At 46.4% G+C, this 13108-nt stretch overlaps 1 protein-coding gene across 1 annotated transcript in view; it reads right to left on the reverse strand.

Moving 5' to 3' along the window:
• LOC142204587 (E3 ubiquitin-protein ligase RNF213-like) overlaps positions 1 to 13108 on the reverse strand; it is a 170999-nt gene that overhangs the window by 36108 nt on the left and 121783 nt on the right. Inside the window, 5 exon segments of the mRNA XM_075275902.1 lie at positions 1781 to 1895; positions 2009 to 2108; positions 2194 to 2339; positions 5743 to 5925; positions 6138 to 6238. Coding sequence (XP_075132003.1) covers positions 1781 to 1895; positions 2009 to 2108; positions 2194 to 2339; positions 5743 to 5925; positions 6138 to 6238 — 645 coding nt within the window.

Raw genomic sequence — 13108 nt, forward strand, 5'->3', positions numbered from 1 at the left:
ACACACGCCTTTACTCCGTGTGAATGGGCCCAAAGCCATCTTGCACTAACCGTATATGCACAATAAAGCAAAATGTATACCTCCTGGCTTCACCTTCATGCCACAAGGGTTCAAAGACTGTTCTCTTCTACCCTCCAACAATCCAAAATATCCACATTAGATGCCAATTCAGTCCACATGGTTCCTTGAAAAGTCCAGGATCTTTACTGAACAAATATTATACATTGCTGTAACACTATTGGTGTGCTTCTGTTGGTGTTCTGCTCCTTCTGGGCAGGCGTGCACACATAGCTCACTTCCAATGTTCATTCCTGCCATGCTGCTCCTCTTCCTATCCTGCTATATTTTTTGGCATGCGTACAATGCTTGCTTTGGCTTTCTTCTTTATAAAAGCATGTTCAAGCCTTAAACTGGTGCTTGAGCAAAGGTTCTAGTTCACTAGTTTCCTGGCTATGGTCTACTACACTAATTTAACCTGTGTTTCTGACCCTTGGCTTGTTCCCTATGTCCCATCTGCTGTTCTTTGCTCTGTCTGATATCTGTGCCTGGCATCGGATTGTCATTGGCCATCACATTTGTGCTGCCTGTCCTGATTATCTGCCCATTCCTGAATACATGTGAATTCCACTTGCCCTGACCTCTGGCTTGTTCCTAGAATACTCTCTTGCTTATCCCCTGGTGCCTTCCACCATCATCTTTTAACCTTAGGCCAGCTTTCAGCAGCACCAAAACCACTATAAAAGGCACCAAATGGTCATCTACCCACACCAAAGTCCAGATCTCTGTTCAGATAGGCTACTTAGACAACTCCCTTAGGAGTGGCCCAAGGTCAAACCAGTTTGTTACAACTACAGTACATTACTTATATTGTAGAGAGATTATGCAGCCCTGAAATCAGTCCTGAAAATAACACTAACTAATAACACTAACAAACACAATCCTGTTGCCTTCAGAACTGAATTCTCTCATTGTCTGCATGAGCCGCTCTCCCTGCTGAGTTGAATGTGTAATCTATACAATAAATAGATGTAGGAGAACATAACTGGCCCACCGATCTATAGAGGTTCAGCAAAACATTACAGATTTGACTGGGTATAAATCAGAATTCTCTTTTTCTGACAGCAAGCATAAATCATGACATGTAACGTACAGTTAGCTGGACATGCCTTACAAAGTGCAGATTTTGTGGTGATGCGCACAGTACATAAAAACTGCTAATTCAGGCAACACGGTGGCTCAGTGGTTAGCCTTGCAGCGCTGGTGTCCTGGTTTCGGCTCTTGCCAAGGACACCTGCAAGGAGTTTGTATGTTCCCCTGTGTTTGCGTGGATTTCCTCCCATACTCCAAAGACATACTAATAGATATCACAATCTACATTTACAAAAAAAAATAAAAAAAAAGCTGCTAATTCACTGATGATGCATTGCATAGGTTTCTCTGGCTGAACAGCGGCAAGCAGGCTGTCATGACCAAGCACAATTACAGTCTGGCAGTCTAATGGATGAGTCTGGGTTTGGTGAATGCCAGGAGAACATTACCTGCCTTACTGCTTTGTGCCAGCATCAGTGTCTAATCTTACAATTATCTTCTAGATCAATGGGCAAAATCTGTCATAAGACACACTCCAGAACCTTGCAGAAAGCATTTCCAGAAGTGGAATGGAGGGGCACTCTATATTAATGCCTATGGAGTTAGAATGGGATTTTATAAAAAAAACTTCTGTAGGTATAATATATATCGGTGTCCCAGCACTTTTGTCCATGTAGTGTATATATATTACCTCTAGACAGTTTACAAACAGCACGTAGACTTCTGTAGTGTCCAACACAGTAAGAAGGTTATTTCTCTCCACCTTGCTGAAATAATCTTGAGCATATCCCATTATATCTGTAAAGCTGAACAATATTTGTAAATATATTCAATTATAAAACTTATATAGAGCCTTTAAAACACCTGACAAATTGGTTTGTAAAGAGAATGACAATTCAGCATTGACTATGAGCTTTACCTGTATTTCAATAACAACTTCAGTAAGATGGAACGAAGCACCGGGGTTTGGTCAACTGCATCCTCAAACAGGGAAAGAGATCTTGTGTAATGTTCCAGCCCTAAGATTGCAAATATAGTCATTGTTTTTGTCAGGTACAATATTAATTTTTTAAAGAAAAAGAATAAAGAAAAAAAAGCCCTTACCCTTATCAGCAAAGAGTAATGACATAAGATGGTCAATGACCTCCTTGTCCGGTGGAGTACGGTCTTTGAAGCACATGGTACACACAACATCAACAAAGAATCCATTACAGCGTCTCCGGAACTGATCATTTTTCTGCATGGATTCCCTTCAAATAATGCATTTATATTAACTTAGAATCATAATGTATTAAGAAGTGAGAGTAAAGAAGAAGAAAAAAAAAGTATCATAATGTATTGTATATCAGAAGTTTACTTTTGTACTGATCTATTATTGTTATTTTTCGTGGCTGTGGTAAGACTGTCCAAGGAACTTAAAGGGGTTTTCCGTCCATAAATGAATTTTTCATGATTATGACTAGAGATGAGCGAACGCCGTTCGATCGAATAGGTATTTGATCGAATATCAGGCCGTTCGGGATATTCGATTCCAATCGAATACAAGGCCACAAACGCAGTAAAAATTTGTATCCCCTCCCACCTTTCCTGGCGCTATTTTTGCACCAATAACTGTGCAGAGGAGGTGGGACAGGAACTACGACAACGTAGGCAGTGAAAAAAACTGAAAGAACCCATTGGCTGCCGAAAACATGTGACCTCTGATTCATAAGAATAGTGTCGGCCATCTTCGTCTCATTTTCGTTTTGGAGTGATAGAGTTTGGTTTCAGTGTGATATACTGATATTAGCTTTAGTTAGGCAGGAAATAACAGCTCTTTTCAGAGCTAAATAAAAAATCAATCTGCAAATCATGCAGCGTAGCAGCAGGGGATGTGGGCGAGGAAGTGGATACAGAGCTGGATATCCACTTCACAGTCCAGGTACTGGAGAGGGGCTGCCAGCAGTGCCCCTCTTCAGTAGCAGCAGGGGATGTGGGCGAGGACGTGGACGTGAATATCCAGCTGGGTATCCAGTCCACAGACCAGATACTGGAGAGGGGCTTTCAGCAGTGCTCCTCGTCAGTAGCAACAGGGGACGTGCGCGAGGACGTGGATGTGGATACCCAGCTGTATATCCACTCCACAGTCCAGGTACTGGAGAGGGGCTGCCAGCAGTGCCCCTAGTCAGTAGCAGCAGGGGACGTGCGCGAGGACGTGGATACCCAGCTGTATATCCACTCCACAGTCCAAGTACTGGAGAGGGGCTGCCAGCAGCAGCAGGGGACATGGGCGAGGATGTGGATATATAGCTGGGTATCCACTCCAGAGTCCAGGTACTGGAGAGAAGCTGCCAGCACCCAATTTACTCTTCCTCCTCATACTCCGCATCCTCCTCCTACTACTACTACTACTACAACCTCAGCCCCTACTCCTGAATGTGATAATAATTTTTTTTATTATTAAAAAAAAAAAAATTCCAGTATACCCCCCCAGGGGCTTGCAACTCAATTTTTTAGGGCTCACTCCCAAGGGCCTGAAATCTAATTTTTTTAGGGCTCCCCCCCTAAGGGCCTGAAAATTAATGTTTTAGGGCTTACCCCAAGGGCCTAGAAATAAAACACTGCTGCTACAAGGCTCTAGTCACCAAAAGGGCCAAAAAATAATACACTGCTGCTGCATGGCTCGAGTCACCCCAAGGGCCAAAAACACTGTATTTTAAAGGCTCTATTCACTCCAAGGGCCAAAAACACTGCTGGTGCAAGGCTCTACTCACTCCATGGGCCAAAAGCACTGCTTTTTAAAGGCTGTACTCACGCCAAGGGCCAAAAGCACTGTATTTTAAAGGCTCTACTCACTCCAAGGGCCAAAACCACTGCTTTTTAAAGGCTCTACTCACTCCAAGGGCCAAAAGCACTGCTATTTAAAGGCTCTACTCACTCCAAGGGCCAAAAACACTGCTTTTAAAGGCTCTACTCACTCCAAGGGCCAAAAGCACTGTATTTTAAAGGCTCTACTCACTCCAAGGGCCAAAAACACTGCTTTTAAAGGCTCTACTCACTCCAAGGGACAAAAGCACTGTATTTTAAAGGCTCTACTCACTCCAAGGGCCAAAAGCACTGTATTTTAAAGGCTCTACTCACTCCAAGGGCCAAAAACACTGCTTTTTAAAGGCTGTTCTCACGCCAAGGGCTAAAAGCACTGTATTTTAGAGGCTCTACTCACGCCAAGGGACAAAAACACTGCTGGTGCAAGGCTCTACTCATGCCAAGGGCCAAAAACACTCCTTTTTAAGGGCTCTACTCATGCCAAGGGCCAAAAGCACTGCTATTTAAAGGCTCTACTCACTCTAAGGGACAAAATCTAAATCTCTGCTGTTTAAAGGCTCAACTCACCCAAAGAACCAACAAATCTCTGCTGGTGCAAGGCTGAACTAAGTTAAAGGGCCTAAAACTCTGCTGGTAAGAGGCTGAAGTCACCTAAAGGGCCTCAATCTCTGCTGGTAGCTCAGCTTAAGGGCCTGTAATTTAATTTGGAAGGGCTCATGTTAAGGGCTAGAAAAGTGAATTTTGGAAGGTCTTACAACATCACACACACACACACATCCACAATGACAGTTCAGGGTGGGTACTGATGGATTTCCCATTGCCTATTCCATCTGTGGTTGTCATGGGGAACGTGATTTAAAGGGGTGCTTGTTAATGTTTGTTGAGCTTAAATTTGGGTTTGTGTCCATCCATTTGGGGAGTAAAGAAGGTTTCCAGGTATTTTCCCACTTTGATAGAGGTTTTTTTGAGTGTGGGAAGTGTGTAGTTGATAGGCTGTGATGTTGGGGTAAAACTGTGACTTGGGCTTGTTAGATGCCCCCAGGAATGCTTCCCCTGCTGTCCCAGTTGCATTGCAGAGGTGTTGGCATCATTTGCTTAGGTGTCATAGTGGACTTGGTGACCCTCCTGAGTCGAATGGTGGGATCCCCTGAAACGAAGCATTTTCTCCCATAGACTATAATGGGGTTCGATATTCGTTCGAATAGTCGAATATTGAGCGGCTATTCAAAACGAATAACAAACATCGAATATTTTACTGTTAGCTCATCTCTAATTATGACTAGAGATGAGCGAGTACTATTCGGATCAGCCGATCCGAACAGTACGCTCGCATAGAAATGAATGGACGTAGCCGGCACGCGGGGGGTTAAGCGGCCGACCGCCGTCAAAGCGGAAGTACCAGGTGCATCCATTCATTTCTATGGAACGTGCTGTTCGGATCGGCTGATCCGAACAGTACTCGCTCATCTCTAATTATGACCTATCCACAGGATCATCAGTATTTGATCTGTGGGAGCCCAGCACTCAGACCCTGTACAGATCAGCTGTTCTGACTTCTGCTGTAGACAGGGAGCATGTGTAACCTGCTCCTATTCAAATAATAGGAGTGGTACTGCAGCTTCATCCACTGTAGCAGTGGTGCCAGTGAACTGGAGTTCCACCCCTTTTACTTGAAAGGTTTTTGGCTCCTTTCAATAAAATCCTGCAGGGGACTCTAGTTCTGTCTCTTATGTATTCTTCCTGCTGAAATTAGTGGAGGAGTGTCTTTTGATGGGATGCAAAGAGTTGGAATTGGTCAAGGTGGTGAAAGGTTCTCCTTAACTACCCATATGTGTAACAATCAATTACCTGACTTCATCAGACACCACAATAGTGACGTTATCTGGCAGTTGTGTTTTACAATAGGGACAGTTCTTCTTGCCAGGTTTTAACCACTCACTCAGACAAACCCTACAGAAAATATGATCACACGGAAGGCACACTGGCTCTTTGGGCTCTTTCTGGCAGATTCCACAGTTTTGCATTCCAAACCTATCAAAGGGAGGAAGAAAAGGATTAGAGAAAATGGTATAGAAAAACAAAAAAACATTCAGCCCTTGGCATTCCAGACAATATCTATTTGTACCCCGTTCCCACTCCAAATAACAAAATCAAAACACGAGTCTTAGTTATATATTGTAATATTTTACTTTAGATGTATTGTTTTATTTAGGTGTATAAGTATTGTTTTAATATTGAAATACCTTGAGACAGATCTGGAAACTTCATCTCTACACTTCTGAAGGACCTTCACCACCACCATGAAGGGCTTGTGAGACTTTATATCTCTGAAGTTTTCAAGGCACTAAGAAGAAAAGCACCATGATCATATAAATGTTCACCAGTCAGACTATATACATATATTCAGACGTATATTGTTATTGGTCAGATGATCTTTCAATAAGTACACTTGTAACCCCAGAATATAATAGTTTATATCAATGCCGACAGTAGGGTACAGCAGAAACAAAGGCTACTCTCTAAAGAACCAGTAACACTTATGTTCTATGATGGTGGGTGCTGATTGTGGAATACATCACACAGGGGGAAGGGGTTTCTTCTAGCTTCCCGTTGCCCCTGCTACCCCCATATCAGTGGCGTAACAAGGAATGGTGGGGCCCCGTGGCGAACTTTTGACATGCCCCCCCCCCCTTCCTAACTGACACTGAAGACCTAGACCGACCGACACCCCCCCCCCCCCCCGCATTCCTGCGCGCTCTGTTATGCCCCATAGTGCACAGTATTATGCCCCATAGTCGCCCTGCACACAGTATTATGCCCCATAGTGGCCCCTGTACACAGTAATATGCCCAATAGTGGCCCCTGCACACAGTATTATGCCCCATTGTGGCCCCTGCACACAGTATTATGCCCCATAGTGGCCCCTGTACACAGTATTATGCCCCATAGTGGCCCCTGCACACAGTATTATGCCCATTGTGGCCTCTGCACACAGTATTATGCCCCATAGTGGCCTCTGCACACCAAGGAGGATAGAAACTTAAAAAAACAAAACAAAAGAAACTTAAAAAAAAACACTATTACTTACCTATCTCCCGCTCCACTGCAGTCTTCGGTGGTGTCGGCCTTCTTTAATGACAAACTCATGTCACATGACCCGGGACGCAGGCCCCGGTCATGTGACGTCAGGGACGTCAGACAACTAGGCCCGAAGCCTGCCTAGAGCGTGTAAAGGTAAGTAACATGTTTATTATGTTCCTTTACCTTTCCGGGGACTCCAATCATTATACTCAGGGGGTCTGAAAAGACCCCCGAGTGTAATAGTATTTGTGGGGCCCGCAGTGTCAAATAGGGCTCATTACAGGCTGGCGTAACTCCAGCCGGTAACGGACTATTAAAAAAAAGAAAAAAACGCAGGGGTAGTGGCTGTCGCCGGGCCCCTAATGTCACGGGCCCTGTGGCAGCTGCTACCCCGGTAGTTACGCCACTGCCCCATATGCAATTGCAGGAAGCCAATTAGATATTTTAGTGGCTGGAGACCTTTTAAAGACTTTCAGACCTACCATTGTAGTTTACCTATTATGACCTGCCTCTGGGCCTTACGACTGTGCCTTCCCTATGAAGTGTTAATCGGCTTATGTCAATGTCTTGTAGACAAGTGCTGATCGACAGGTTGTGGTGATCGCTGCCTCCCGACACTTGGCCCTAGAAATGGGTGTATAATGGGAGCGACAAATTTCTGCTTGATCTGGGGCAACATGGTGTCTCAGTGGTTAGCACTGCAGTGCTGGAGTCCTGGGTTCTAGTTCCCCCAGAAACAACATCTGCAAGGGGTTAGTATGTTTTCCCCGTGTTTGTGTGGATTTCCTCCCATGCTACAAAGACATACTGATGGGGAAAAAATAAGTACATTGTGATCCCTATATGGGGCTCACAATCTACATTAAAAAAAAATAAATTAATTTTGCTTGATCCGTTACACAATAGACACCAAAGGAATCACACAGAATTAGGCCTCATTCCCATATGGAATACATGTAACATACAGTACAATGGCAGCAGTAACTAGGAATGGTGGGGCCCCGTGGCGAACTTTTGACATGGCTCCCCCCTTCCCCAACCAACACCGAAGACCTCGACCGACCCCTTCCTCCGCACTCTGTTATGTCCCTTAGTAAGCCCTGCACACAGTATTAAGCCCCATAGTGGCCCCTGCACACGGTATTATGTCCATTAGTGGCTCCTGCACACAGTATTATGTCCCTTACTGACCCCTGCACACAGTATTATGTCCCTTAGTGGCCCTGCACACAGAATTATGCCCCATAGTGGCCCCTGCACACAGTATTATCCCCCATAGTGGCCCCTGCACACAGTATTATAGTGGTCCCTCCACATAGTATTATGTCCCTTAGTGGCCCCTGCACACAGTATTATACCCCATAGGGTCCCCTGCACACAGTATTATATAGGGCAGGGATCTCAAACTCGTGGCACTAGCAGCTAGTGGATATAATCATCTCGCAATGTATTCAACGCGGATCCGGCGTCCCTAGAGTGACTAGCTGCTACGTTCCGGCTAGTGGACATAAAGGCGCGATGTGATGACGTCACATCATCACATTGCGCCTACAGGTCTATTAGTGAAACTGCAGAGCGCGGCGGGGGAGCGTTGGATGGTGAGTATAAGTGTTGTTTTGTGTGTTAAAGAGGACCTTTCACCATTTTGCCCACAGGCAGTTCTATATACTGCCGGAAAGCTGACAGTGCGCTGAGTTCAGCGGACTGTCGGCTTTCCCGATCTGGGCCCGGTGTGAAGAGCTTACGGTCCCGGTACCGTAGCTCTTCTATGGTCAGAAGGGAGTTTCTGCCACTCAGTCAGAGACGTCCTTCTTCACAGCACAGCCAAATGCGCTGTGCTGTGAGAGCCAGGAGGAACTCCCCCCTCCCTCTGCTCACAGTACTCGTCCATAGACGAGCATTATCAGGGAGGGAGGGGGCGTTCCTCCCGGCTCTCACAGCACAGCGCGATTGGCTGTGCTGTGAAGAAGGACGTCTCTGACTGACTGTCAGAAATGCCCTTCTGACCATAGAAGAGCTACGGTACCGGACCTTAAGCTCTTCACACCGGGCCCAGATCGGGAAAGCCGACAGTCCGCTGAACTCAGCGCACTGTCAGCTTTCCGGCAGTATATAGAACTGCCTGTGGGCAAAATGGTGAAAGGTCCTCTTTAAACATTGAGGTGGAATGAAGGGGCTCATGACACTGGGGGCAGACGAAGGGAGGGGGGAGAACGGCATGACACTGGGGCAGAGATGGAGGGACATGAATCTGGGGGCAGAGATGGGGGGACATGAAACTGGGGGCAGAGATGGGGGACATGAAACTGGGGGCAGAGATGGGGGGACATGAACCTGGGGGCAGAGATGGAGGGACATGAATCTGGGGGCAGATGAAGGGTGTACATGTAACTGGGGGAAAGATGGAGGGGGAGCATATAGTTTACGGGAGACTGTAGGAGGATTATACAGTGTGGGGGCACATGAAAAATGAATGGGCGGAGTCAACATAAAAGTGGGTGGAGCTAAATTTGCCTCAGTGCGGCCCGCCGACTGGCTGGGATCTTGCTCTGCGGCCCACATGCTGAGTTGAGTTTGAGACCCCTGATATAGGGAGACAGACCAATGGATGAAAAAGAACTGCGCTTGCTCCAAATCCGTTATTTCAACACGTTCTTTTATTAGGTTCCTAATACACGATGCAGTGGACTGCGTTTTGGGGCTTCCCCCTTTATCAAGTGTATTACCAAAGTACACACTTATCCTTGCAGATAGATGAGTCACCGAATATGCTGCAAGAGTTAACAGTATGTAGCCAGACGTGAAGATAGCGTGTATCCAAATTAGGAGTGCTTTAAACTGGCAAAAAGCGCGCGTAGGTATTGCACATGCGCACTAGCGTCTATGTAATAGCATGGATAGAGTATATAGTTCATTTGCCCATAGTTTCGATCAGTTTAGAGCTCCAGACTGGGGGTCACTATTAAGATATGGTTTACTTTATGTTTGTTCACAACTTTTGTTGCCATTGATTCTGGACAGTGTTACACTGATGACTGGGTGTACCGTATTCCTTTATTTCAGAATTGGATGAGCAGTGGGGAGCGCCCAGGGTGGCTCAGTGACTCCAAATTGCTATGCCCCTACTGCTCTAATACCCCCTCCTACACCTTAAAACTGCACACAGTATTATCCCCCATAATGGACCCCCATAAACAATTATTATACTCTGGGGTCTTTTCAGACCCCAGAGTACAATAATCGTAAGCCCGGGGGAATAAAAACAGAAAAAATTACTGTTTCTTACCTGTCCCCCGGCTCCTACGCTGACTTCTCCACTGCTGTCCTTCTTCTATGACGTCGGACGTCACATGATCCGGGAAGCAGGCCGGGTTCATGTGACGTCAGACAACTAGGAAGGAGGCCTGGCAGGATCGTGGAGAGGTAAGTAACAGTGTTTTTTACGTTCCCTTACCTCTCCCAGTCCGCCGATCATTATACTTGGGGGGTCTGCAAAGACCCCCCGAGTATAATGATAGTATTTGTGGGGCCCGCGGTGTCACTTACCGATCCCGGCCTAGCCAGGATCGGCAAGTAAATAGGGCCCGTAATGGCCTATTAAACGGCCTATTAAAAAGAAGCAAAAAAAAACGCAGCGGTAGCGGCTGTCACCAGGCCCCCCTAATGGCCCGGGCCCTGTGGCAGCTGCCTCTGCTGCTTCTGCAGTAGTTACGTCACTGAATGGCAGTCTTTTGCTTACTGTTTCTGGGGCCTACTTATAGACATGTGGCATCCCAGAGCTGTCTGTGGCTGGGCTGAGGGTGCGGATTTCCCTAAAATTTTCCAGAAACATAGTTATTCCTTGCGATTGAAACCTAGGCTACTTTTCGTGCCGCTAAACAACATGGCTCCTTAGCAGGACAGTCCCAAAAGTAGGACTCCTAGCCCCACACACACTTCCTTGCATTTCCGGCCCCAAAATATCTCCACACTCCATATTGTTGCCTCTACGGTAGCCCTGACCCCACTCCATCACATTTACATGTATTTCCACACCTTACACACTCACATAACCCCGCCAATTAAAAATAACCTGTATACAGTATAGCCAGTATATACAGTATGACCTGTATACAGTATGGCCAGTATATACAGTATGACCTGTATACAGTATAGCCAGTATATACAGTATGACCTGTATACAGTATAGCCAGTATATACAGTATGACCTGTATACAGCCCTGAGAAATTACATAGAAATGATCAACTTTAACTTATCCCCAGCATGGTCAGTATTAGCAGAGCTGGAGGTATATACAGGGAGTATCAGTGCGGCCTCCATCACCCTCACCACACTGTACCAGGCTGTCCCTCTCTCACCACAGGACCTCCATTACATGTGTCCTCTTAGCTCCACCATAGACAGACCCTCAGTCCCCAGGAACAGTCTGTATTATATACCGTGTTTCCCCGATAGTAAGACACCCCCAATAGTAAGACGTATCGGGGGTTTTAGGGAGGTCGGCTAATGTAAGACATACCCTGAAAGTAAGACATAGTGGGACTTTCGGGGTAAAAACAATGTAAGACTGTCTTACTTTCGGGGGGGTGTTACTGTATTACTGTATCGGGGAAACACGGGGCTCCGCTGTGCTGTGAGAGCCGGGGGGAACTCCCCGGAGAGGGAGGGGGCGTTCCCCCCGGCTCTCACAGCACACCGCTGTGAAGAAGGACTGGCCGCTTAACCCCCCGCGTGCCAGCCGCTTCTATTCATTTCAATGGCACGCTTCCATTGAAATGAATGGAAGCGCTCGGCACGCGAGGAGTTAAAGGGATTCTTCCATTAAAAGAAGTTGTTTCCTCTGACCACGTCGGAATAGCCTTAAAAAAGGCTATTCGTCTACTACCTGTTGCCATAGCCAGCGCCGCCTTCTTCATCAGCTGCGTCCGCCCAGTCTGTCTCTTCTTTGGGCCTCATGGATGACGCATGCGCAGTCGGCTCTGGCTGCGAGAGCCTGTTAGAGCCGACTGCGCATGCGTCATCCATGAGGCCCGACGGGGACACAGACGGGGCGGACGCAGCTGAGGAAGAAGGCGGCGCTGGCTATGGCAACAGGTAGGAGACGAATAGCCTTTTTTAAGGCTTTCCGACGTGGTCAGAGGAAAGAACTTCTTTTAATGGTAGAATCCCGTTAAGCGGCAGCCGCCGGCAAAGTCTGCCTGCTGCTTCCATACATTGCAATGGGAGCCTGCTATTCAAATAGTATTCATTCATCTCTAACTTCAATTGTAAGAAGTTACAATTGAAGTTAGAGATGAACGAATACTATTTGAACAGCACGCTCCCATTGCAATGTATGGAAGCGGCACGCAGACTTTGCCGGCAGCTGCTTAACTCCTCGCGTGCCGCCTCTTCAATTCATGTAATTGATGATGATGATGATGATGGGGGGGGGGGGGGGGGGTGGTTGGTTTTCCCAATATAAGACATACCCCGAAAGTAAGACATAGTGGGACTTTTGGGGGTAAAAAGAATGTAAGACACTGTCTTACTTTCGGGGAAACACGGTAGTAGTATTTATGAGATATCAACTATGTCTGCAGTGTGAGGTAAATACATGAGAGGACTCTGTGACTGTATATAACCTGAGGTAATACTGCAGTATATATGATATATCAGCCATGCCTGTTTTGTGTGGTAAATACATGAGGGGACTCAGCCATGTCTGCAGTGTCTATGGCAAATACAGGAGAGGACTCTGTAGCTGTATATATCCTGAGGTAATATTGCAGTATATGTTTGGATGTTTGTTCCTCAATCACGCTAAAACGGCTGGACGGATTTCCGTAAAATTTTCCAGAAACATAGTTATTCCTTGCGATTGAAACCTAGGCTACTTTTCGTGCCACTAAACAACATGGCTCCTTAGCAGGACAGTCCCAAAAGTCGGACTCCTAGCCCCACACACACACTTCCTTGCATTTCCGGCCCCAAAATACCTCCACACTCCATATTGTTGCCTCTACGGTAGCCCTAACCCCACTCCATCACATTTACATGTATTTCCACACCTTACACACTCACATAACCCCAAAAACAAAGTTCCCGCTCTGCCACCGCCATCTTCTCTCATCAGCCGCGTGCCACCGCCAT

The sequence above is a fragment of the Leptodactylus fuscus genome, chromosome 5 (genome assembly GCF_031893055.1).
Source record: "Leptodactylus fuscus isolate aLepFus1 chromosome 5, aLepFus1.hap2, whole genome shotgun sequence".
Lineage (NCBI taxonomy): Eukaryota > Metazoa > Chordata > Amphibia > Anura > Leptodactylidae > Leptodactylus > Leptodactylus fuscus.